This window comes from Notamacropus eugenii, chromosome 6 (genome assembly GCF_028372415.1).
Source record: "Notamacropus eugenii isolate mMacEug1 chromosome 6, mMacEug1.pri_v2, whole genome shotgun sequence".
NCBI classification, from domain to species: domain Eukaryota; kingdom Metazoa; phylum Chordata; class Mammalia; order Diprotodontia; family Macropodidae; genus Notamacropus; species Notamacropus eugenii.
Window position 1 is genome coordinate 321,580,557 of NC_092877.1, and position 26,091 is coordinate 321,606,647.

A 26,091-nucleotide genomic window follows, 5' to 3' on the forward strand; every position below is an offset into this window, starting at 1 on the left:
TTTGTTGTACCCTTCTAGCTTCATCTACAAACTCATGTTATGATGTTAGTTCTGGATCTTAGATAATACTTCCTGTAAGCTCATTTTCATCTCCATTTCTTTTCATGGTTTTGTAAGGGGATATTGTCTATAGTTTTCCATATTCCTCCGTAAAATTTTGTGTGTTAGTTTTTTCTTTAAACTGGTGCTTTAATCAACTATAAATCAACTATACAATGAGAAGACTGGACTGGAAGGCCTGTAAGGTTGTTTCTGGCTTCAGTTCTGTGATCCTTCTTGCTCTTCATCCTATCATAAAGTCAAGGAATGAAAAAATTGAAATAATGAAGCAAACAAAATAGAACCCTAAAGAACCTTTAGAAAACAGAATGCCACCCATTCCCAAAGTTCCACATTGGGATTCTTGACCTTTCCTGTGTCATGGACTGTGGCAGTCTGGTGAGTTCTATGGGTCTCTTCTCAGAGAGAAAATAACATTTAAATACATAAGTAAGTACATAAATACATAAAATAAAATACGAGACCAATTATATTGAAATGAAGATATTATTTTTTTCCCATCCAGGTTCACAGACTCCCTGAAATCTGTTGGGGTCCATGAACCTGAGGTTAAGAAACCCTGATCTGAATAGATTCTCAGTCCCTTACAAAAAAGAATCCTCTTCCTACTGCTCCCAGTAGGTATCACCAAGCTTGGATCTTTCAGGGTTCATAGTGGCCTTCACTGGAGAATACCTGACACTGTTTTCCAGCAAGGCCAGAACTCTGCTGGGTCAACTACTTCTCTATTATTAATGAGACATAATCTTTACCTTCAAGAGTTTTCTGTGACTATTTTCTCCTGTGTTATGTTTTGTTTTGTTTTTTCTTGTGGTTTCTCCCACTCGTTTTAATTCTTCTGTGCAACTTGACTAATATGAAAATTGTTTAATAAGAATACACGTGTAGAACCCATATAAGATTGCATATCATCTCAAGGAGGAAGTGGGGAGGGAAGGGGAGAAAATTTAAAACTTATGGAAGTGATTGTTGAAAACGGAAAACAAATAAATTAATTTTTTTTTAAAAAAGAGAGTTTTCAGTGTTAGGCTACAGAGGCAGCTCTACCAGAGTTTTAGCTTGAGTCTACCACTTGTTGCTACACCTTCCACCTCTGTCTTCACAAAAAAGTTGCTCTTAAAACAGTACCCTGTTGACCTACAACTTCAGCTTCAAATTTAGACATGGTCTCTACACATCTTGATGTCCTGTTGTTCTTTGATACTAGAAAGGGAGTTGAGTTGTTTGTCCTTCATTTTTGAAGAGGACCAAGGACACCCAGGGTCATGTCTAGACTTCCTAGTGAATTGGATTTAAGTGAGGCAGAGTTGCACAGTCATCAGTCTAGTGGCAAGACAAAAGTCAGGATGGCTGGCAATGATCGAGAATGTAGTAGATGACCTTGGTATCTTTGATGTCTGACCAAACTTTAAGTACTCCACAGTGCCCATTTCACCTGTGTTCATGGTTTTTGGAACAAATTATTCTTTTCTGCCCATTCCACTAGGGAGAGTCTTCATGTGTTTGGGGTAGACATTTCTCTAACTCACAAACAGGTTGCGGACTGTTGGCTACTCTCAACCTGATTTAACCCATCTGCCAAGACAGTTTACTAAGGTGTGGCATGCTACAGCTTCTTGGAGCCTCAAGTGAAAGTTGGGTGACCAGTTGGACACCAAAAGTGGATGAGCAGCACTGAAAAGGACTCGACAAGCCCTCCCACCAGAGGCAGTAGTCCTCCTGAACATTCCATATACCTCATCTAAAGAGGAATATCCTCCACTAGAGGAAATACTCATTCCTAACTTATTTAGGAGCTGATAAAGCACCCTAATTTCTCCTAGTTATCTCTTACAATGTTGAAGAGTCCCTTACATTACTGGGTAAAATAAGTCAGAGTATCTAGGGATGGGGCTGGAAAGTCTGAGCCATCTTTCCATTTATCTGCAAGCCCTTTTATCCCTTCAAATAGGTGGTGTAGTGGACAAAATGCTGGACCTGGAATCAGGAAGATCTAAGTTCAAATAGCAGCAATCACTTAACCCCTTTTTTGCCTCACTTCCCCATCTGTAAAATAGAGACAGCCTGGAGAAGGAAATGGCAAACTACTCCAGTACCTTTGCCAAGAAAACCCCATGATGGGGTCACAAAGACCAAGTGAACAACAACCACCTTTTGTCTTGCATCATTTGTAGTGAGAAGGTCAAAAGGACATGGTTTGATTTCAACAATTACATGTCAGCTCATTGGTTATGGAACAAAGCTCACTGTGTAGGTAGAAGAGGATTGTACAGAATTGACCTCTGTTTGGTGCTATCTGTTTCATGATTCAATGGGATCAACTTCTCCTTGAACACAAGCTGGTAGACTCTCATTCCATCTTGGTAGTCCTTCCAGAGTTTCTACTACCATAGTATGAGAGAAGTCAGATTCATCTCCACACCCAAATGATAGGGTAAGAATTGTGTGCAAGAATAGAGGTGTTGTTTTACTTGTATTTGCTTGGACAGAATAGTCAGGAAAACATCTGAAGGAGAGAGCTGGTTTAGATCACTGAAGCAAATTATGCTTTCTTCCCTTCACCCCTCCCTCAAACAAAACCCAATAAAAACCAACCTATTTTCTCTTCAACTTCCATGCAACCCTTTACTAGACGAGGAAGAATCATGGTTAATTAAATCAATTGATCAAATGTTGAGTTCCTTCCTAATATATATCTTGCTAGGTACTGTCAAAGTAGTACTGACTAATCGTGATTCCTGTTTGTCTTTTGCCTTGCAGGGCAGCTGTGTTGTGGACTCTTTGTGATACTGCTTTATAAAAACTACTGGTTTCTCTATGTCCCCTATTTAACGTGGCTTTACTTTGACTGGAAGACCCCAGACTTAGGAGGCAGGAGGTTTGAATGGGTCAGAAATTGGACTATTTGGAAGTACTTTAGAGAATATTTTCCAATGCATGTGAGTAAAATTTATGATTTGTTAGAGGATTTGGGATGGGAGAAGACTAGGATACAGGTTTTTCAACTTGTCTTTAGAACTTTTCCATTTTAAGACGGACAATTTCTAATGTTTTCATCTGGATATCCCCATGCAAGTTACATAATCTCTATGGGCCTGAGTTTCCTTATCTATAAAATTAGAAAGTTGAATTTTTAAAGAACCTTTTAAAGAACCGTCAGATGAAAGTTTCTATATTCTTACGCTCTGAAGCACATAATTTGGCAAGCCTGTAACTAAGTTGAATCTGCTGGTGAAAAATTTAGAAGGCTAAATGTGGATAATGAACAGGAGTGATGTAGGGCAGTTGTGTCAAACCCAAACAGAGACAGAGGTCACTTATCTGTGCATAAGGATCCCCGTGGGCTGCATATTGGCTTAGTTTTTAAACATAATATTACCTATGTTTTATTGTGTTTCTCCTTATTTTGCTAAATATTCGCATTCTGGGCCACAAAGAGGGATCTTGTGGTTGATACTTCTGTTGCACAGGATAAAGGACCAGGCATGTTACAGTGAAAAAACTGCTGGATTGGAACTCATAGAGATTTGGGTTCAAATCCTGCCTTAAGCACCTATGGGACCTTGAACAAGACACATAACCTCTCTAAACTTCCGTTTCCTCATCTGTAAAATTAAGCGTTGGTTTTGATCACCTCTGAGGTCCCTCCCTCACATCCTAAGCCTTGGGTTCAAGCTTCTGACACATGCTTCGATCTCAGTGCCCTAGATATAAGCTACAGATCTCTTAGGAGGGAGTTTCCAAGCCTGTGAGTCCCTAAGTAGATGAAACCACAGTATTCCTCTCACCTACAGAATAAATATGTATTATGCATACATACTTGTAGGGCAACTTGATGGTGCAGTGGATAGAGTTCTAGGCCTGGAGTCAAGGAGACTCATTGTCATAAGTTCAAATCCAGCCTCAGACACTAGCTTTGTGACCCTGGGCAAGTCACTTAACCCTGTTTGCCTTAGTTTCCTCATCTGTAAAATGAGTCGAGAAAGAAATGGCAAACCACTCCATTATCTCTGCCAAGAAAACCCTAAATGGGATTATACAGAGTCAGGCATGACAGAAATAAAAAACAGCTTAAATAATACATATTTATAAAAAGCTCTTTAATTTTTTAGTTTTGAAGTTGACTTGAGGTCTCTTCTCAAGTTTCATAGTGATTTAGAGCTGAAAGGGACATCAGAGGTCATCTAGTCCAGCCCCCTTATTTTACAGATGAGGAAAGTGAGGTCCAGAGAAAGGGAAATTATTGCCCAAAGGTCATACAGGTATCAAATAGCAGAGCCAAGATTCCTTCTCAGATCCTCTGATTTCCAGTCGTGTCCCTTTCCCTTTTTCTCATGTCAGCCTTCATTCCTTCAAGAATTAAACACCTCTTCCTATTTGTGCCTGCGTTTGTAGTCACATTATGGTAGTCCTATATATACATACATACATAAATAATGTAGTCACATTATTTGTGACTAATAAGGTGGTGTGGATTCTGGGGGCTATGGTATCTTTGCTTCCATTTGAATACTCTATAGCTCATCAAAACAGTGGATTTGGATCCAAGTCACAACTATATATTTGGATATCATCCCCATGGAGTGCTTGTTGCTGGGTCATTTGGAAACTTTTGTACAAACCATTCGAATTTCAAGAAACTGTTTCCAGGCTTTACTGCATATCTTCACACACTTCCTTATTGGTTCCGATGTCCTTTCTTCAGAGAGTACCTCATGAGCAGTGGTAAGTGAAGGCTGGAACACTTTTCCCTATGATGGTGACGGGCAGCAGGTCCATCAATCAGCAAACATTCATTAAGTGCCTACTATGTACTAAGCACTAAGGGTTCAAATACAAATGTGAAACATCCCCTGCCTTCAAAGACCTTATGTACTATCCAGGGAAATCACATCTATAGTAAGTATATTTTTGAGTCTGTCTGATTTACATTCCCTTAAGAGGAGACGTACTTCCTTCACTGATTGACTAAGTATTCAATGACTTCTCCAACATGTAGACACTTGAACCAAGAGCTCTGAATCACTACAAGTCCTACCCAAGTCAGAAAAGATTTCTCCTTGTTCAGTCTAAAGCAGTCTGAAGCATTCCACTAGCCACTAGTTAAAGCCGACTCTGTCCTTCAGTGAAGCCTGGTTGTCTTAGCTATGATTCTAATTTAACATCACTGGCTTCATAAGAGGCTATGTTTCCTTAGTGGAGGATTCTGACTTCCTCCAGAGCCTGTCAACATCATATCTGTTTCCTCTGATAGCTAAAGCAGCTTTCTTATTTCAAAGACTTTCTGGGGTTATCCAAGCAATCCCTTGAATAGAAGACTAATTTTTAAGTTATTTGCAGATCAGAGAAAACTGATGGGTAACTGAATGATCAAGCCTTACCCGGCTTAGGTTATCCACTCCACTAAAATCATATAGGCATAACCTAAAGGAATATTATCTATCAGAATATTATCTTTATAGTTTAGCAATATTTAAATACCTTCAACATACAATAATCACAACAGGTTTAATTTATATCTAGGGAAGTTCATTTCTTTCATAGTAACATATTCTACAGATCTTCCAGTTATAAAAAAGAGGCCTCCTTAATAACAGAACTTAAATCTCCATCAATCCACACTGGGGGAAAAATACAATAGTGAAACATCCCCTGCCTTCAAAGACCTTATGGCTTAGTCAATTAAATTTAGACCAGATGTTTTAGTGCCATTTTGAATATGCCTTAGTTTGCTTGAATCTTGTTTAAAAATTAAATAAATTTTCCTTCAAAAAATGCAAGCTGTTGTGCTGAAATAGAAGCACGTTTGTAAGAGCCCTGTGACTTTTGCCAGGATTCCAACATAGACATGTCTAGGAGAAGAGATAAGGGCTCAAAAGAGGGTATCAGGAGTGAAGTTGTCACTGACATTGTGATGTAACCATAAGCCCAGGCCTTTGATATGCAGTGTAACTAGACCTCAGCAGCTTGTGGTGCAGTTCAGTGTACATGATTTTTCACAGGGAAACAATGCATATGGGAACAGTCAGAAATATCTCATCTGAAGGATATATATCCATTGCTATCCCTGAATGATTTTTGACACATTTCAGGGCTTAGGAACCTGCAGTCTCGAGGTCACGTGTAGCCTTCTAGGTCCTTCAGTGGAGCCGTTTGGCTGAATTCAACGTTTGTGAAGTCTGGATTCAGTCAAAGGGCCATACCTGAGGACATAGAGGATCGATGTGACCTCGAGGTCACAGGTTCCCCACCTCTGCAGATCAACCTGTATTAAACATTCATTGTGTGTATAAAATGCAATACTACAGTATGGAGAAGGTTAAAAAAAGATAACACCTTAAGTTGTTTAAGTGATTAAATTAATTAAATTATAACATATAAATATTGTACATATATATAATTATATTATAATAAATTATAATAATAAATTAAGTAATTAAATTAATTAAATCTTATATGATGTTAAATAATCAGCAAGACCCCTGCTTATGACTTGGGCATGCTTTGAAGAAATGGGAATATTGTACTAGATTTGGTGTCTGAGGCTTGAGTTCCTTTCCTTTGTCAGGTTCTCTACACCTTAGTTTTCTCATCTATTAAAGGATGGGGTCAGGCTACATAAGATCTCTTCCAATTCTAAGTCTTTGATCCTATACAACTAAATTGAGCCTTGAGAGTTAGGCCACCACCAGCCGTTGAAGTACTGGTGTCCTGTAGACTGAGACCTTCAGACTCTGAGCACCAAGACCCATATGATAGAGAAGCTACTTGTGGACCTAGATCACTGTAACGATGTGTTCTCCCTGTGTCCAAGCTTCTGCCTAGCACTTGTTTACTATTTGGCCATAGAATAATGAGAAAGATTGTAAAGAGTAAACACCAGCAACGTCCTTACTTTTTTATACTGCTTGATTTGCTGAACTCCATGTACTGGAGAATTCCTCACACCCTTGTCCATGTTTCTGTGACAGTCCCTTTTTTCTGGTAACAGCAGTATGTTGTGTGGCCCTTGATGTTATAGTGCATCATAATGGACTCATTACTCCATTTTTATTTGAGATAATACTTTATATATCTAAGTGAAGAACCATTAAAGTTGTGTAGATTCCTGCCTTTGATATCCTAAAAATGACATTTACTGACCTAAGGATTTAACTAATCTTCCACAATTTGTTTTAATATATTTATGTAATTAATTATAGCAAATTTTATTCCATAAAATGTTTTTTGCAAACATTTTAAGTGTGAAAAAATTAAAGCATTCCTTTAAAAGGGGCAAGGGAGGAAACTGACTTTAAGGCATACTAGTTCCACAGCAGTATCTTAAAATAAAATAATCTCATTTTATTTTACTCACCAAGGAGCAGTCTCGGTTTCCAAACAATGTGTATCTCATGTGCTAAGCAAGGAGGACGGTGGAAACATTTCAGTCATTGTGCTTGGGGGAGCAGAAGAGTCACTGGTTGCACATCCTGGAAGTTTTACTCTGTTTATCAGCCAAAGAAAGGGGTTTATTAAAATGGCTTTGACACATGGGTAGGTAGCTTGTCCATTCTTTTGCCTCTGATGGAAGTGTTCTGCCACATGTCTGCCTGACTAGAGATCTCACTGATCCAGTCTGTTCCGTTTCTAATAGAAAATAACATGTTTGGTGAGTGGGAGTTTTGCAACTTTCTATTGGTATATCACTTTCAAATATACTGTGCTACTTGAAATCACACATGCACAAGATGTCTATAAAAGTAGATATACTAATGATTGTGAAAATTCTAAGAGCAGAGGCGGTATTGGTGTAGTTGACAGAACCCTGGATTTGGACAGCATGACCTGGGTCTGAAACATATATCTGGTACACAATAGCTACCTCTGAGGGTCTTCTCCTCTCAGACTGATTCTTTGGTGAAGAGAAACGAGGCTATCTTTGCCTCAATTCTTCCCTAACCTTTAATCACTGAATGGGAAAGACCTTAGCCTAAAAAGGTCAAGGTCTCCTACTGCATCTGGGGCCATCTCCAGTCATCCTGACTATGCCACTGGACTTTGATGACTGTGGAGGAGAGAGGGAGGCTGATGACTTTGTCCAGCTTTACTTCCCTTAAATCCAATTCACTTATAAGTCAAGACATCACCCTCCTGGTGTCATTAATCCTCTTTGAGAACAAAGGACAAACAGCAAAATAGCTGTGTGACCATGGACATGTGATTTCACTTTTCTGAAGCTCAATTTCCCTTGCTAGACAATGAGGATAATGATACTTCCAGAGCCTATTTCATGGGATTTTTCTGAGACTCAGATAGTAAGATATTAGTAAAGTACTCTATTATCCCTGTTCTTCTATGAAAAATACATTGGAACTTTGATATGATCTAGCTCCCCCTAGAGTGGCATTTAAATATAAAACTGGGTTGATGTGGACCCCATTCAAAGTAACCTAGTGAACAAACTCCCTAAAGAAAGTTGGGAGATTTAATCTGTAAGACATGCTGAGAACCTTAAGGACAGCACTATGGTAAGATTTAGGTGTATTAGTTTTTATTTCAAGGTAACTGGACTGATGAGCATTTTAATATCCTTTTAAAAAGTATTTTTTGGATGTTATTTCAGCTATCCTCTGAATTCTTATGTTTGTTTTATAGGGCTTATTTGGTTCCTGTGTTTTCTTTTGGTGAGAATGATTTGTTTAAACAAGTCACCAATCCTGAAGGCTCATGGCTCCGAGCTATCCAGGAGAAGCTATACCAGAAAGTGGGCTTCACTTTGCCGTTGTTTCATGCCAGAGGAATTTTTCAGTACAGCTTTGGCCTGATGCCCTACAGAAAACCTATCTTCACGGTTGGTAGGTATCTTGAAGATGACCATAGGGATGTTAAAAATCAATAAAAGCATTTCATGGTTAATAGTGTTGATCGTTTTTGATAAAGAAGTACAATTTTTTGTACTTTTAAGTCATTTTAAGATAACAAGGCAAATAAGAGATGTTGGTAACATAGAATTGGAGCAGGAATTTCTAAATGGTTTCAATTTGTGATATGCATTATATTTCATAAGTGACCCTACTTTCCATTTCAGTGGTATTGAACGACTTTATAAATCTGTGAGCCTTCAGCCTCTTCTGTATCTCCAGAATTCTTCCCGAATACCTAAAGGTGTAACAAGATCTCTCCAATGTACTAAAAAAATAATAATAGTTTAACTCTTCTTTTCTCTGAAGCTTTTGTCTTCTGTCTGTTTTCCACTTCACTGTCAAATTCCTGAATTAGCTAGATGGTATGGTGGATAGATACTGGTCTTGGCGTCAGGAAGATCTAGGTTTGAATCCTTCCTTAGACACTTACTAGCTGTGTGACCTTGAACAAGTCACTTAATTTCTTTGTGCCCATATGATCCTAGAAGAAGACACAGTTACACTTGTTTCCATGTCCTCACCTCTAGTTCATTTCTCAGACCCACACATTTTGATTTCTAAGCCCGCCATTCAATTGAAATTTTTTTCTCCAAGGTTATGAAGGATACTTTAATTGCTAAATCAAATCAGTATTCATTAATTTTAATTATTCTTGAATTCTTTACTGTGTTTGACATTACTGACTGTCACTTCTCCTGGATACTTCTTCCTGTCTAGGTTTCTATAACATTATTTTGTCTCAGTTTTCTCCCTTCCTGCCTTGTCTGTTCCTTCTCATTCTTTTTTGCTGGATCATGATCCATTTTTTTCCTCCTATGAGTGAATGTGTGCCAGGCCTCTGTCCTGGGGTCTCCTTTTTGCTATTGACATTTTTAATGATCTCATTTGCGGATGTTGTTATTCCGTTGTTGCTATCATGCCTGACTCTTTATGACTCCATTTGGGGTTTTCGTGGCAAAGATATTGGAGTGGTTTTGCCATTTCCTTCTCTAGCTCATTTTACAGATGAGGAAACTGAGGCAAAAAAGGTTAAGTGACTTACCCAGGGTCACACAATTATGAGCCCAGATTTGAATTTAGGAAGATGAGTCTTCCTGACTTCAGGCCTGGAACTCTATCCATTGCAGCACCACCTAGCTGCAATCCCAGTATATTCAATTATCCTTTTGTGTATGACTCCTGTCCAGTCCTGCATCATAGGCTGCCTGGTGGAAATGTTCACCTTGACATCCTATAGGCATGTCAAACACATTATGTCCAAAATGGAATACATCTTCCCCCACACCCCGAAATCTATCTGTTCCTCTGCTTGAATGCACTGTCTTTTGAGAGCATCACCTTCCTCCTAGTCACCCAGGCTTATCCCTGTGAGGTGATCTAATCAGTTGCTAAGTCTTATTCAGTCCACCTCCACAAAATCTCCTGCATTCTTACCCTTATTTGTACTCCTGTAACAACCGACTAGTTCAGGCCATCATTCCCTCTGGTCTAAACTAGGGCATCAGTGTCTTAATTTGTCTCTCTGCCTTGAGGTGCCCCCCCTCATATGCATCTTTCACAGAGCTGCCAAATTGGTATTCCTAAAGCACAAGCTTGACCTGTGAATGTCACTGTCCTACTCTAAAATCACCAATGATTCCCTGTTACCTTTGGAGGAAAATAGATACTTTTGGCTTGACAGTTAAAGTTCTTCCTAGTTGGTCTCCAATCTGTCTTTCTAGAATGATTTCATATCATTTCTCTTCATGTTCTACATTGTGGCTTTAATGGTCCACTTGACAGTTCATGTATCTAACATTCTATCTCCCATCTCTGCCCTTTGCCTAAAATGTCTTCCCTCCTCACTTTCACCTTGTGGAATTCTTAGCTCCCTTCCAAGAATACTTCAAGTACCGTCTTCTATGCAAAGGTAGGTGACCCAGTGGATAGAGTGCTGAGCCTGGTGTCAGGAAGACCTGAGTTCAAATCCAACCTCAGATACTTACTAGCTGTGTGACTCTTGGTAAGTCACTTAATTTTGATCTGTCTTAGTTTCCTCAACTACAAAATGGGAATAGTAATAGCACTCAAGTTCAAAGTGCTTGTGAGGATCAAATGAGTTCATAATTGTAAAGTATTTAGGACAGTGCCTGGGCAGGTAGTAAATACTATGTAAATGCTAGCTACAAGGGATAGTTATAAAGCCTCTTCCAACTTCTCAGGTGCTAGTTCCCTTCTCCTCCCCAAAAACATTACATTTAGTTATCTAATACTTAACTGTTATCTTCCCCACCCCTAATAAATACTAGCTTCTTGAGGTTAGGGATGGTTTCATTTTTGTCTTTGAGTCATTAGCACCTAGCATGCGTGGCACACAGAAAGCACTTAGTAGATGTTCATTGAATTAAATTCTAGTGTTCTTGTACAGAGTTTGGGATTATTTAATGAATATCCATAAGTTCTGGTCCTAATGTGAAAAGGATATGATATTTTCACCAACACAAGATGTTCCAAATACGAAAACTTCTTTCACTTAGCAGACCTCAGCACTTTGCAACTTAAAAGATAAGTTGTAGATGTTAAGTGACTTGCCTAGGGTCACATAGCTAGTAAGTGTTAGAAGCAAGATTTAAACCTAGGTATTCCCAGCTCCAAGCCCAGTATTTTATCCCTTGCCTCATGTTGTCTTTAGCCTATGTCTGTTCCTGTACAAAGAGGCTTTTTTCATATTCTTATGGATTCCCAGGTCGTTGCTAATCCAGTCATAGTAAAATATATTAAGTGAAAAGTTTGATGTGACAAATGCCTTCATCAGTATCTGCTCATGTAAGCATTTGTCATGTACAATAAAGATTGCATTTGGGTATCAGTTCTTTGTAATGTACAAATGCTGAGGAAGTATGGCTAGGTAGTAAAAGATCTGAGGGTTTAATGAAATGCAAGTCACTATGCATCAGCAGCATGATGTAGCAGCTAAAAAAAAAAAAAAGAAAGAAACAAGCAAATGTGAATTCAGGCTTCACTGAGGGAGGCATAGTCTACCAAATGAGGGCAGCAAGCCCACTGCTGCAGTTTGCCGTGCTCAGACCTGGGAAGTACTTTTTTAAAAAGCCACTGATCACTTGGATCATATCAAAGATGGAGAACAGAATGTTGATGTGGTTAGAGACTGACATACAAAGATCAAAGGAACTGGGTATGTTTAGCCTAGAGAAGAGAATATTTAGAGTGTAGGATGTTAAGGGTTGAGGGAAAATTGATATCCACTTAGAAGAACTGTTATCTTGCAGAAAGAACAAAATTTGTTCTGTCAGCCCCAGAAGAGAAATCTAGGAGCAAGGGTGGACACTTCAGAGAATTAGGTGTTTGCTTGGTATATTGGTCAGCCAATATTTTTTAAGTGTTTACCATGGGCCAAGTGGGGCAGGTAGGTGGCAGAGTCAATAGAGCAATGGTCTTGGAGCCAAAAAGACTCTTTTTCATGAGTTCAAATCCAGCCTCAGATGCTTGGCTGTGTGACCCTGGGCAAGTCACTTAACCCTTTAAAATGTAAAATGAGCTGGAAAAGGAAATGGCAAACCAGTATCTTTGCCAAGAAACCCCCAGATGGGGTCAAGGAAGAGTTGGATGTGACTGAAAAATGACTTAACAACAAAAAATGTTCCAGGCACTGTGCTACAAGCAAAAAGAAAGTGCTTGCCCTCAATGAGCTTCCATTCTAAGGGGGAGGAGGAGGACACATACACCACAGTTCACAAATGGGGAGAGGAAGTTTTAGGGGAGAGGGGGAAAGGAGAAACAAAAGTTAAAGGATGAATTCCTAGCAGTATGAACCAACACTATGTAGGTGACATAACAAGAAGAATAAATCACAAAATAGCACTGAAACCATTATTGAGGAATTAGATTCCTTTCTTTGTCCATGTTGTGTTTCTTTCACAATGTGAGTTTTATCAGCCTGTGCCATTCTATCCCTGAATCCTTATGAAGAAGGCTTTTTGTTTCTGATTGATTCTGGACTGGTGTTGGTTCCCTGGGACTGGCTTGCTTTCTGTTGAGTCATGTATGGATTTCTGACATAAACCATGACGAAGTTACCGAGAGTCTTTTACATAATAGGCACCCAAATATTTAGTGAATATTCTTCTTAGGGGACTGTCTGTAGCCCAGAAATTTTCCACACTATAAAATATTGACTTATTTTCCCTCATAAACCTTCTTCTGTATGCAAACTCAGAATGGCTTCTTTGGTGTGAGATACATTTACTCATGCTAAAAAGGCCTCTTTTTTTCAAATAATAGAGTTCTTTAATCCCATTAAATTTAAAAGAAGTGTATTCAGGTCAGGGTCTCTTCCCCTTGACTTTGCTGAGCTCCCTTGCATGAGTCCAGTCCTTCCCTCTTTGGTGTCTCGATTAGAATGTACAGAGCAAGCATCCCTCTAAAAAAAAAAAAACAACAAAAACTTCCTAAAATGTCATCAAGTTTTCATTACAGTAAAAAGTAGAGAGAAGGAGAATTGGAATTAATAATTCACAGTTGCATAGCACTTTAAGGTTTATGAAGTGCTTTTCTTACAACAACCACCCAAGCATTGTCATTGCTTTTGTACAGATCAGGAAACTGACGTATAGAGAAGAAAAGTGACTCATTCTAGGTTTCACAGAACCAGAATCTCACTCCTCTCAGTTGCAGGGGGCAGCATGCCTTTCTGCTACAGCATCTATTGGAGGGATGCTATTCTGTACATATTTTTTTTCATAACCTATTTCTTTTCTACTGTCTCATTTGCCAACAGTTCTCAAGGACGTAAACATACCTATCTCAACCTTTTAAACCTTAGGAATGGATTCATGTTTGGCATAAGCAGGAAGTCTGTTTGATTTTGGTGGGAGAGCAATGCCATATTTTAAAAAGAAAAGACCCTTTTTATTTATCTTTGACATTCTAGAAGAAATAACTTGGAATACATTGTTTTTAATTTCTATTATTTTTATTTATTTTAAAATAACTTTTTATCCTTCATTTTTATATCCCAGCTAGTTCTAGGTATTTCCCCTCCCCCTTGAATTTGAGCCCTTCCATGCAACAAAAAAAGCCTAAGCTGAAATAACCCATACAGTGATTTATCTGACAATGCAGACAACATTCTGCTACTGTAGCCTTCCTAGCTCCGCATCCTGGATCATTGCCAGTCATCTTGACTTTTGTCTTGCCTATGGACTTTAACGACTCTGGAAGAGAGAGTGAAACTGATGACTTTGTACAACTCTGCCTCCCTTAAAACCAGTTCATGAGCAAGTTAAGACATCACGCTATAATGTCATTGGGTCTCTTCTAAAGTGAACAAAGGGAAGGGAGCAAGTGTTTATTAAATTCCTTGTACATTGTAAGTACTGTACTAAATGCTTTACAATTACTGTCTCATTTGATCCTCACAACAACCCTGGTTGTTGATCTTTTATGCTTTTATGATCTCCACCGAGGAAGCTGAGGCAAGCAGAGGTTAAATGACTTGCCCAGGGTCACATAACTAGTAAATGTATGAGAGTGAATTTTAATTTTGTCCCAGACCTAGCGCTTTGTCCAGTGTACCGCCTAGCAACCTCCAAGATGGTCTTCAGCTCTTCCTTGGGCCAGGTAGTTGGAGCAGACTGTTCTTCCACCCAAAAGAAAGTTTAGGATCATTTATTTACCATGTGATTATTTCAGGCCTTTATGCTACCATGAAGTCAGTTTTTTGTCCCAGTGTATTACAGAAAATCTAAAGCTCACCTCCTAAAAGAAATAAACATGTGTACAAAATGCCTCATTACCAAGCAAAACCTCTTTGTTCTAGACTCCACTATAATACTCTCTAGCCAATAAAATAACTCTTACTGTACTCTCTAGCTTTTAAAAAGAACCCAACCAAGTGAATCACAGACCATGATAGGTAATATTTCACATTTTTTATATCTTTGGTTTTCCATTACCTCTGTTTACCAATATATCCTTCCCACCCCCTCTCCTACCTACCTAGTGAATCATACCTTATAGCAAAGAATACAAAACAAAGAATGATAATGGGAGAGGTAGGGGAGAAAGCAATTCAGCACTACTAACCAACATATTGTGTTAGGAATCTTATACAATATTCAATACATGGTTTCCCTTTCCTTCAACCCCTCCACTATTTTCAAAGAAGGAAGAAGGGAAAAAATGAATTTTCTCCAGATCAGCCTTGATCATTATAATAATAGAACATATGGTTTTGAATTTGGGTTGTAGAGTTTCTTTCTATTTACACCATATTCATTGTGTATATTGTTTTTCCAGTTTTGTATACTTTATATCAATTCATAGAAGTCTTTCCATGCTTCTCAGTATTTCAAGTGTTCATCTTTGTATGTTGTAGGAATATTGTCTTATATTAACGTTACCACAATTTTTTGGCCATTCCCCAGTTAATGGGGAAATCTTTTTTACTGCTACAAAACATGTACTTTGCTTTTAAATAAATACTGAGTAAATCTCAGAGAAGTAATTAAGAGGGGTAATTTAGTTGGCTTGTGGAGAAAGTATAATTTTCAAACTTTAAAAGTAAATTTTAAAATATATTAGTGTTAGGTTTAAGCAAGATAACGCCAGAGGTGCTCAGAAGCATCAATTTATAATTTGACAACAGTCCAAGTTATCCACAGGTCATATACATACGTATTCATGGTGAAGTCAGGAAAGCATTTACCTTTCTTTCTTGTTAAAAAAAACAAGGAACTGAAGCACACCGTTACAAGTCCCAGTACTTTTAAAGGCTTCTGAATGGGGTTATACTTAAATAAAAAATGGAAAGAACTCAAGGAGAAAAGTGGTGGAGAACGTCAGAAAGCTGTTTCATTCCCTACATAGCATAAACAGAGTAAGGGCCTTTTAACAAGGTACAACTTTGGCAGATTTTCCCATTTTATAGCACCTTACTTGTGTATTTCTTGGTCAAAACTGGGTAGATTTTTTTAAAAATTTTTTACAACTGTAGCAAACTTAAGAGTAACAGAGAAATTGCTTTTAGCGTCTCTTTCTCAATCCTTAACTGTACCACCGCTAGCATAATTTTTCTAAAACATCACTTTGATTTCTTCAGACCTCATTTTTGTCGAATAAGAATATAATCTCATGATCCCAACATTAAAGGCACTCTACAATCTGACTGACATCTACTTTTCCACTCTTATTTCTTGTTACTTCCTTTCATAACCAGAAACTATCATGATTTGTCCTGATTCTCTTACTTCTCATTCTTGTATCTACTTTTTTTCATGCCATTATTCTTGTGCATAGAGATGAAATTACCCCCCTTGGCCCAAGGTCTGTCATTAGGAGCCCCTCCTTTCATAGCCCAGCTCAAGTATCGCATTCTCCATGAAGACTCCCCTTCCCACCTTCTGGCTCAAAGTGATGTCTCCTCTAAGTTCTTAAAAGCATTGTTCCTTGTGCTTAATGCTTCTCCCTTGTCTCATAGTTATGTTTCTGTTTCTTTTCACTGCACCCTTTCTAGCTTATAAACTGTTTGAAAGCAGCCAGATCTGTTATACCTATCCATGTACTTCCAGCACTTGGCCACAATTCTTTACACATGTTAAATGTTAACAAATCTTCGTTGACTTGTTCCTCTGTTAACAGTAGTAAGATTCAGTCATAGGTAATGACCCTGATAGCTTTTGGTGACTAGAATTCAGGTCTTTATCACTACTCATCTATCTATCTATCTATCTATCTATCTATCTATCTATCTATCTATCTATCTATCTATCTATCCATCATACAACTATATTGTAATATCATCCTAATTGACCTTCTTCAAGTCTATCTCACTAAATCACTCCTATGCTCCACCTAACTCACTGTATTTTTTTAAATTTAAAAGTAACTTTCTATTTAGTGTGGAATAGTTAAACTGGCTGCCTCATCTCAATGTTTTATCGGATGAAGAAACCAATGCAAATGTGTTTGACATTCCTGTTTGACTTGTGCCTATTGCTTCCAAATACAGCATTGCATTTTTCAAAATGCAATTTGAGTTTTATCAACTTTGCAGTAACGACAACCTCCACAGTAAATGTGTCTCTTCTGGGTCTAAACCAAGGGTTAGAGATAGTAGCCTAAAAGTAGAAACTCATTTGGGAAAATGATAATGAACTTAAAAACCATAATATCATTTTAAGTTGAGTTCCATGAAAGTATGATCATGTAGATTTTTACATTGAATCTGCAGATTGTGCCTCACCATCATGTCAGGTTTTCTGGGATATTCAATGAATAAAATTTCATTGTCTTCATCTCAGTTTCTAAAATACAGTGGAATCAGGAGACTTGGGTTCAGATCCCAGTTCCTATTGCTAACTATAAGGTATTGGACCCTTAGCTTAACTTCTCCATATGTAAAATGGAATAGGTTACATGTTGTCAAAAGTGCATTGGACTAAGAATCAGGAGAGATGTGAATTCAAATTCTGACCTTGGACCTCACTCCATGAGACTATGGCCCCTCAGAATCTATTCCCCCCTCTATAAAGTGGAGAGAATGCCTACCTCCATAGGGTTGTTGTGAGGATGAAATGAAATCAGTCTTTCAGAGTTCAATTCTGTATTGCTAACCCAGCATTCTTTCTCATTAGAAGTACCATATTTAAATTTGGGGCTGTGCTTTTCTTTTTCTCTTATTCATTTTTCTAGCTTCATTAATAGTTATTTGTGCTACCCATTCATCTACCTAAAGGCAGAAATTGGAAGGAGAGGTCAAGCACAGTTGAGTGCAGGCACTGGGAGATAGTGTGAGCAAAAATAGATATGAGAAAAGGAAATCAAAAAATGAAAGAGTTAATAATAGACCAGTTTGTCTGGAATTGTGGAGAACATGAAAGGGAATAATATAAAATAAGGGTGGAAAGGTAGGTTAGAGTCAGTTGGGGCCTGAAAATGTATGTCAAGCACATTCAATACTTACAAGTGCCATATAACTCAAATTCTCAAAATATACCAATGGATCAAGGTGGGTATTCCCTTAATAGTGAAGAAGATAGATAGTCCATTGATACCTACCCACTTTGTATGACTCCCAAAAATTCAATATAGGGGATCTACCATCTCAGTTGGAGGTTCCCAAACTTATTTTACCTGCTCCCTTTTCAAAAAAAAAAATTACCCAGTATCCCCCTGGAAATCTATTTTCTTTAACCCTGTAACTTTTTTTGAAATTTGCATCATTTCAAAAATATATAATTATTAAGTGACATATCTTAAATGTAATAATTTATTGTAAATGTATGAGTTTTTTCTGCATTGAAATTTTGATGATGCAATACTGCATCATGTAACTGTAAAATATCATATTATAAACAAGCCATTATATGCACATATGCCTGCTGATGCATGCTGAACTTCCTGACAATGTGAGATATACTCGCCTGCCAGCACTTGCTTGTTAAGACTTAGTGCACTTGACCACTGATCAGTTATAGCTTACCTTTTGTGTGTTTATTTGGAAAATAACATAATCACTATGACTTTAACTCTGTTGCACGACAGATGAAATATGTACAAATACTTTTTTTCAAAATGTTCTTATCTTCTCTTTTTTCCTTATGCTCCCACCACCCCGTTATTTTTATTGAACCTCCCCAATTGCACCTGAGTCTATTACTGTCCCCCTGGGTCATTCCAGTGTCCCCCAGGGGACAGTGTTGACCACTTTTGGAATCTCTGTGGATGGGGGCTTTCCTTGCTTTCTTTTGACATATTAGGTATACATATAGAGCATGAGACCTGCCATCAGGTACCCCATTTTTCCCCTAGTCATACATCCTTTTGATCCTTTTTGTCCACTTCCTTCTTTGTATTGGATAGCAATCTTCCCACATATACCCACAATGAACCCCTCCATTATGGTTCATGTAGTTTTCCACTGCAGTTCTGTACAGACTGAAGAGTTCTGCGAATCACAAAAAAGTCAGTTATTAATGGAAAGAGAAGCAAAGAAAACCATATAAAGATAAAATTAGTGTACAGGTAAGAGCAGTTTCAGCTCTTGTGAAAAAAGAGTCTATGTAATCAGCAAAAGAAAATACAAGAAGAAAAAGAGAATCTTAGGGGCAACACTAACTATGAGATGTCTAATGAAAAGGCATATTAGATTAGTAATCCAGAATTGAATTCTTAAAGTCCAATTTTAATAGGCTTGGGTCGAAGCATTTTGCCTAATTATGTAACGCTTAATGAATTGGTGACCTTGGCAATGAGGACATCCCCTCCAAAGGTGCAGATCTCCTCCACGCTCTTTCATTTTCTGACTAGTATTCTTGTCCTTCCATAAATCCTCAACAAGAAAAATGATCTCATGTGCTAGGCATCTCAAGATTTTTAAAAAATGTTTCTTGGTACCAATGAAGCGCATAAGTTGTTTATTTGTTCTTACGATTGACTTACCATCTCTACTGGTCATACATTTCTTGGATAATTTTCAACAAATATGTTGCAACATAAAAAGACAAAAATAATGCTAACTCTGACTCTTTTGCAAGGATGTTAAATTGTGCAATAAAGGAAGAGACAGCATTATATAGTGGATAGAGAGCTGGTCTTAGAATCAGGAAGCTTTTGGTACCTAGAACAGTTTATGATGTTAGATAAGTCACTTCATCTCTAAATGCTCCAGGCAACTTTTCTGTGATTCTAAGTCATTGCTATTATCTGCCTAGGTGGAAGGGTTTTCCTCACTAGGAGTTCCTTATGTCACTGGAATCACAGAACTGGCCCTTAAAAAGGCAGGGGTGGAATGGGGATGGGATGAACATTTCTATAAAGCTCCCATTGGTCCTTCATTCCAGAGATTTCTCCCCACTCATTAAGAAAAAATTGCAATGAAATTCAAAGATTATTAGGACAGAAAGGCACCTTGAATTACTGCTCTGCAGATGGAGAAGCTGAGGCCAGAAAGGTGATGACTTGTCTCACTGGTAAATGGGGGAGCTTGGACTAGAATGTACGTATCCAGGTGCCCACCACATCATCTTCCTCTCAATGGGATCTGTTCTGTCCCTTTGCTGCTTGTGTGTGGTTAGCATGATCGAGTGTTACTTTTGCCTCTATGCTACCAAAGAAATTGAATTTAAGCAGCTGAGGTTCTATTTGTTTAAAATGCCAAGCATATTGAGAAGAATCAATTCTGCAGTGAGAGCATGTGTAATCTTCAGTACATCCCCTAAGACGATGTCATTTTTAACTTCTTTTTTTATGTCCTATCTCCCTAACTCAGATGATGAAGTAATAATAATTATGCCTTACTAATAATTATTATTCTGAATGATAATCATTTTAATCCTTATCCCCCATTGGTTTGTTTCTATTGGGTTTTTTACTCACCTTTTCCTGTCGATTATAAGTTCCTTGAGGGCAGGGATGATCTTTTGCCTCTTTTTATATTCCCAGTGCTTAGTGTAATCCCTGGAACATAACATAATTGCTTAATGAATGTTTGTTGATTGATTGATTGATCTAGGTTACATAGCACTAGGGATACTCAGAGACCTGATGAAAGAGACCACTTCTTCTTAGACAGAGAGCCCTGCTCCATTGTCTGTAGGACAGCTTAACCTTTTCTTGTGTTGTAGACCCCCTTGGCTGTCAGGTTTATAAATGCCTGAAATAAAGTATATAGGATTACATAGGAAACCAATTTTATTGAAAGAAAATTATAAAAAGACTTTAAAAAAACTATGAGATCACAGAACCAAGGTTAAAAGTCTTTGCTCTATACCTAGTTTGACATCATGTCCAGGCCACTTAGAGTTGGATGAGGCCAAATTGTACGTATAGTAAAGTGATTTTTATTCTGTGGTTCTGAGAAGCAGGGTTAAATCAAGCCAGCAGGGGGCATCATGAGCAGTGTAGTAGCCTCACTGTAAGTAGGGTTCTGAATGGTGTATTTCTTCTCAAGAGAGAAAATAAACAAGCAAACAAAACCTCTCTGGTTTCCCCAATGCAGGTAAAATGGAAATAAACAAGCTAAGTCCATGAGGCACATGGAAAAACTATGCTATCCTAAACACTTCTAGAAATTGTGCTGATTTCTAATGGAGGCTAATCAAGGGGGCCCAAGCTAAAAAATTGTAGACATACTTCATGGAAATCTGTGGCTTGTAAACTTTAGTCCTGAATTAGCGTCTGTAATTCTGCCAGTAGAAAAATACTTCTTCCTTTCCCAGAAACGTCCCTTTTAAGTCCTCTGTGGGCCTGGCTGTGTGGATTTCAAAATGTATGACCACTGAGAATCCGTCTAAGGGGACAGTGAGGAGTGAGGGGACTGAGGGAGTGGATGTCCCACAGTCTTCAGTGAGCTCATGGTCATTAATCAATAGTAAGGCCCTGTGGTCTGACTGCCAGCTGTGCCAGACAGAGAATGTTGGTGACCTTGGGGGAGGGGAGTGTTCACATAAACCCACAGCTGCATTTCAGACAGTAGCTCATTTGACAAAGAGTCAAAACCACCAGGGTACTGATAGTACAATGCTGGCAAAGGAGGCAAGTGTTTCTGTTTCATATCTAATGGAATGGTACACATTCAGGAAAGACGAGAGAAAAACTAAATTTGGAGTTAGCAGATTGTAGGCAGAGAAATTGGCTGCTTATATTCCACTCTCCCTTTATGGATGATAAAATGTATATAGAGATATAGATATATAACTTGTGGCATTCTTACATTTTGTATTCTTGCAGTGGGCCACCCTATCCCTGTTCAACAGAATCCGCACCCAACACCAGAACAGATTGATGAATTGCATCAGACCTACCTGGAGGAACTAAGAAAATTATTTGAGGAACACAAGAGAAAGTATGGGATCTCAGAACAAGAAAGTCTCATTTTTAAATAAACTTGGCTGTCGAAGGTATCAAGGACATCACAAGAACTTTCTGGCACTGAAAGGATCATCTCTGAATTCATAACAATTGGTGTCTGTCAAAGACTGTGTTGTGTGTTTAATGAATGTTTAAAAGTTATAAGAGGGCCTGGATTTTTTTTTCTTTCAAATACTGTGTCAAATTCTCACACATTGCCTTTAGCCACGGTGATATATTAATAACGCAAAAATCCAAATAGAGTAAAAAGCTATCAGAAGCACCAAGGAAAAGACAGCCTATGTAAAGTGACCTCCTAAAGTTGAGAATTAACCAAAGATAATTTCCAAGCTCTATTTTTTGAAGGCTACAAGTTGTGAGGATTATGGGAAGGGGTTAGGTTTATTTTTGTCAGTCAATCAATATTTATTATCAGGCTCTGTGCTAAGCTCTGGGGATACAAAGAAAGGAAAAAAGCAGGCAAATCCTATCCTTGAGGACCTTACAGTGTAATGGGGGAGAGAGCATGTAAACAATTACATACAAACTATACATACATATGTATATACACATTCACATATGTAACATGTTATATGTGTATATTACATGTATACCTCTGCATATACAGGATAAATTAGAAATAATCAACCAAGGGAAGGTGCTAGAATTAAGAGGAATCAGAAAAAGCTTCCTTTAGAGGGTAGGATTTTAACTGGGACTTGAAGGAAGCCAGGAGGCACAAATGAGGAGGGAGAGCATTCCATACTTATGTATTCCCCCAAACATTAAAGTTGTGGGTTTAAAAAAATGTGAAATAAATTTTAGACCTTTAGGGGAAAAAAATTGACTATTCACCTTAGGCAAGTTCTTTATGTTCTCTGAGTCTCAGTTTTCTTTTTCTATAAAATGAAAGGGTTAGATAAGATGTCCTTTGGAAGTTTCTTCCCACTTTAAATCTATGTTCCTGTCGTCATTCATTTTAAAAAAGCTTGAGAAGATTTTTTTTACTCTAAGGTGCTGATATTGTTACGTAGTACAGCTGAGGTCCTGCACAGGGGGACTATCAAGTGGCTAATGTATAATATCACTTGCCAAAAGGAACCTGAGGTACAGTGATATTCCTTAACCAATGGGCCATTAGCTGACGCTGTTGTTACAAAATAGATTTTCTGATTCTTTAGGGCATACTAGCTAACTTATTTATGGACTCTAGCACTTTTGTACAATTGTTGAATCTGTCATATGAAGGCCAAAGCTGACAATAACATTCCTCCACCTCCTCACTTCTTCCTATATGAATTCATGTTTGGGCATAAAGAAATAATGAGTCTAGCTAGAGAAGGCCCACACATTTTGGATGGATCAAAGTTCTGAGTGGTTTTCATGTGAGGTGAATAGGCATTGCAAATAGTGCAAATGATTCTTGCCTTGCAAAAAAAGAACTCTTGCTTGGGGCAGCTAAGTGGTACAGTGGATAGAGCACTGGTCCTGGAGTCAGGAGGACCTGAGTTCAAATCAGACCCCAGACACTGACTAGCTGTGTGACCCCAAGTAGATCAATTAACCCCAATTTCTTTCCCTTTCTCCCCTCCCCCCCCCCCAAAAAAAGAACTGTAGGAAGAAAGCCTCTTCTGGAGAATTTATTCAGTCATTTCAGTCCTGTCTGACTCTTTGTGAACCTATCTGAGGGTTTTCTTGGCAAAGACGCTGGAGTAGCTTACCATTTCCTTTTCCACTTCCAGAGGATGGCAGCACATTTTTCACAGTGGACATAGGGACTAGCTACCCCAAGACTAGAGCCAGAATCTGAAATTTGAAGGGCCTTCAGGGCCATTTAGTCCAACCCCAATACAAAAGGAATCCCCACTATAAGTTAACTAACAAATGAGCACCCAGCTTCTTCTTTGAGAGCTTAAAGGTATAAGGTAAGGTGTGGCACTTTTTCAGTAGAACAATCATAACACAGAAAGGACAGTGAGAAGCACAGGGAATTGACCAAAGAAATAAAGCAATCTGTTCTCTTATCGCTAAGCACAGTATCTGTGGCATATCAAAAGTTCATTACTTTTCTAGGAGGGCCTGGCACTCTCCTAGGTGTTGAGGATAAATACAAGTCCACTAGTTCTATACTCAAGGAGATTTTAGTCTATTTGGGGGAATAGGGAATATAATAGTCACAGGTATATACAAAATATATATCACTGTGATGGGATAGGGGTGGAGAAACACTAATAACTGAGGGAATGTACAAAGGTTTCTTGAAGGCAGCTCTTGATCCTTGACGTGAACTAAACATTCCAAGAGGCAGAGGTGAGGAGAGAGAGCATTCTAGGTACACAGCACACATGTACAAAGATCCAACCATGGAGAATGGACTGTCTTCAATGGAGAATGACAACCAAATCAGTTTGGTTGGAGTATGGAGTGAATGAAAAGGAGTAGTAATATGGAACCAGCCTGGGAAGGTAGACTAGACCTAGCTTTTAATGGACATTCAGTGTCAGATAGGAGTTTGTATTTTTTTTCCTTAAAAGTATTAGGGAGCCAATGAAATTTCTTAAACAGGGGAGTTATAGGGAGACCTGTGCTTAATGACTATCATTTGGGCTATGTGTGGAGGATGGACTGGAGAGAGGAAAGACTGGATGCCCGAAGAATAATTAGGAAGCTATTGCCTAGAGGAGAGATGATGTGGGCCTGAACTATATCAATTAGTTTTAAGATCACACATCCTTACCCACTTCATTAAATCCTGAGAGCATCACTCAGTTGTAACACAGTACAGTATTTGATGTTTATGATGACTTGTAAGGTTATAACTTTAAAAAAAAAATTGGGTCTGTGCTCATGATTTCACTGAGCAGGAAATCCCCAAAATGGAATCTCTCTGTTCTGATGCAGATCAACAGTTTGTCCACAACTGCATAGTTTACACTGTGTGGTGGTTTTGAGAAGGGGATGAGGGGTGGGGTTTGGGCTGAGAAGTAAGTGCTATGTCCAGGGTCATGTGTCAGAGGCAGTTCCTGAACTCAGGTCTTTCTGATTCCAAGGCTAGCTCTCTATCCGCTGTACCATAGCAATATGGGACTCTCTCAAGACTCTGTAATCAGAATGAATATACTTTAATATTTAATACTAATCCCTAAGTAGGCAACTCAAATGCCAGCAACTATGGTAAATCCAGATTTTTTTTTAAAATAAAGGAATATCTTAAAATTACTGAAGCTAAAATGTTTATGGTTGGACCTTGGGATTAAGTTGGCTATCTGTCATGGAGAAAGCTGACTCTTGTACCATGCTACCTACATTCCAGCCATTATTCTTATCTTTCCTTCCCCTCACTCCCCTAGAACTTGGCCTCTAGAACCACTATAGGCTCTGAGAGGAGTGCCTTTGCCTTACTCTTTGCCTGGAACTTAGGCCACCAGCTCTAAACCATGCCAACCTTTTCTAAGGTTCCTTTTATCTGCTGTCATCTCACTGTTAGAATGTTAACTTCTTGAAGGCAGGGACCACTCTGTTTTTGTTTGTATTCCTGACTCTTAGCTGGGTGCTGGCATACCTTAATAAATGCTGTATCTACTTTCTGATCTATTTTTCTAACGTATTTTATCTAATTCACCTAAACCCTTCCCTCTAGGCATCATCTCAATGTACGTAATCATGAAGAAAAAGTTAAGCAATGACCTGTATTCTGTTTAAGAAAGCATGGAAGTATATAATGCATTTTTGGAAAATACTGTTATCCAAAAGATTTTAGATGCTTAAAGGGACAGGCATTAGAAAATTCATTTATGTAGACATCAGTCTTTAACAATGTCAAGTGAATGAGGTGCTACCATACTTTTGCCCTATTGAGTTGTATCTGTTACCAATCACAGCAAAGAAAAACAGATCATGCCTTCATTCTTTTTGGCATTATCCTCGTTGTGATCCAGTTTAGATAGAATTCCCCTTTGTGATCCAGTTTAGTTTGAATTCAGATTTTAGTCTGACACTTTGTCTACAATTCACCCCCATTATCAAGGAGCTTATGGAAGTGTTCTATTTCCCATAGTACATTTCCTGTTTCCTCATTCCTCTCCATGTCAAAGCTCCACTTAAAATTGTTCACTTTCCACTGGATTCTAGATTTCCTCAAAATTTTATTTAAATTTATTTTGTTGAATAAACAATTGATTTTCTTTCCCTTAACCCCTCAAACCCACCATCATTGGAGGGATAAACCTTGGAATAAAGATGTATACTCAAGCAAATCAAATTCCTTCAAAAAAAG

The 26,091-nt window shown here is 38.3% G+C and overlaps 1 protein-coding gene across 1 annotated transcript in view; it reads left to right on the forward strand.

Moving 5' to 3' along the window:
* MOGAT1 (monoacylglycerol O-acyltransferase 1) overlaps positions 1–21,977 on the forward strand; it is a 34,867-nt gene extending 12,890 nt beyond the window's left edge. Inside the window, exons 2-6 of the mRNA XM_072617945.1 lie at positions 2,821–2,999; positions 4,581–4,785; positions 7,422–7,596; positions 8,698–8,897; positions 21,696–21,977. Of these exons, the coding sequence (XP_072474046.1) occupies positions 2,821–2,999; positions 4,581–4,785; positions 7,422–7,596; positions 8,698–8,897; positions 21,696–21,850 (914 nt within the window). The 3' untranslated portion in view covers positions 21,851–21,977. The remainder of the gene's footprint in view (positions 1–2,820; positions 3,000–4,580; positions 4,786–7,421; positions 7,597–8,697; positions 8,898–21,695) is intronic.
* Positions 21,978–26,091: the final 4,114 nt, after the last annotated feature.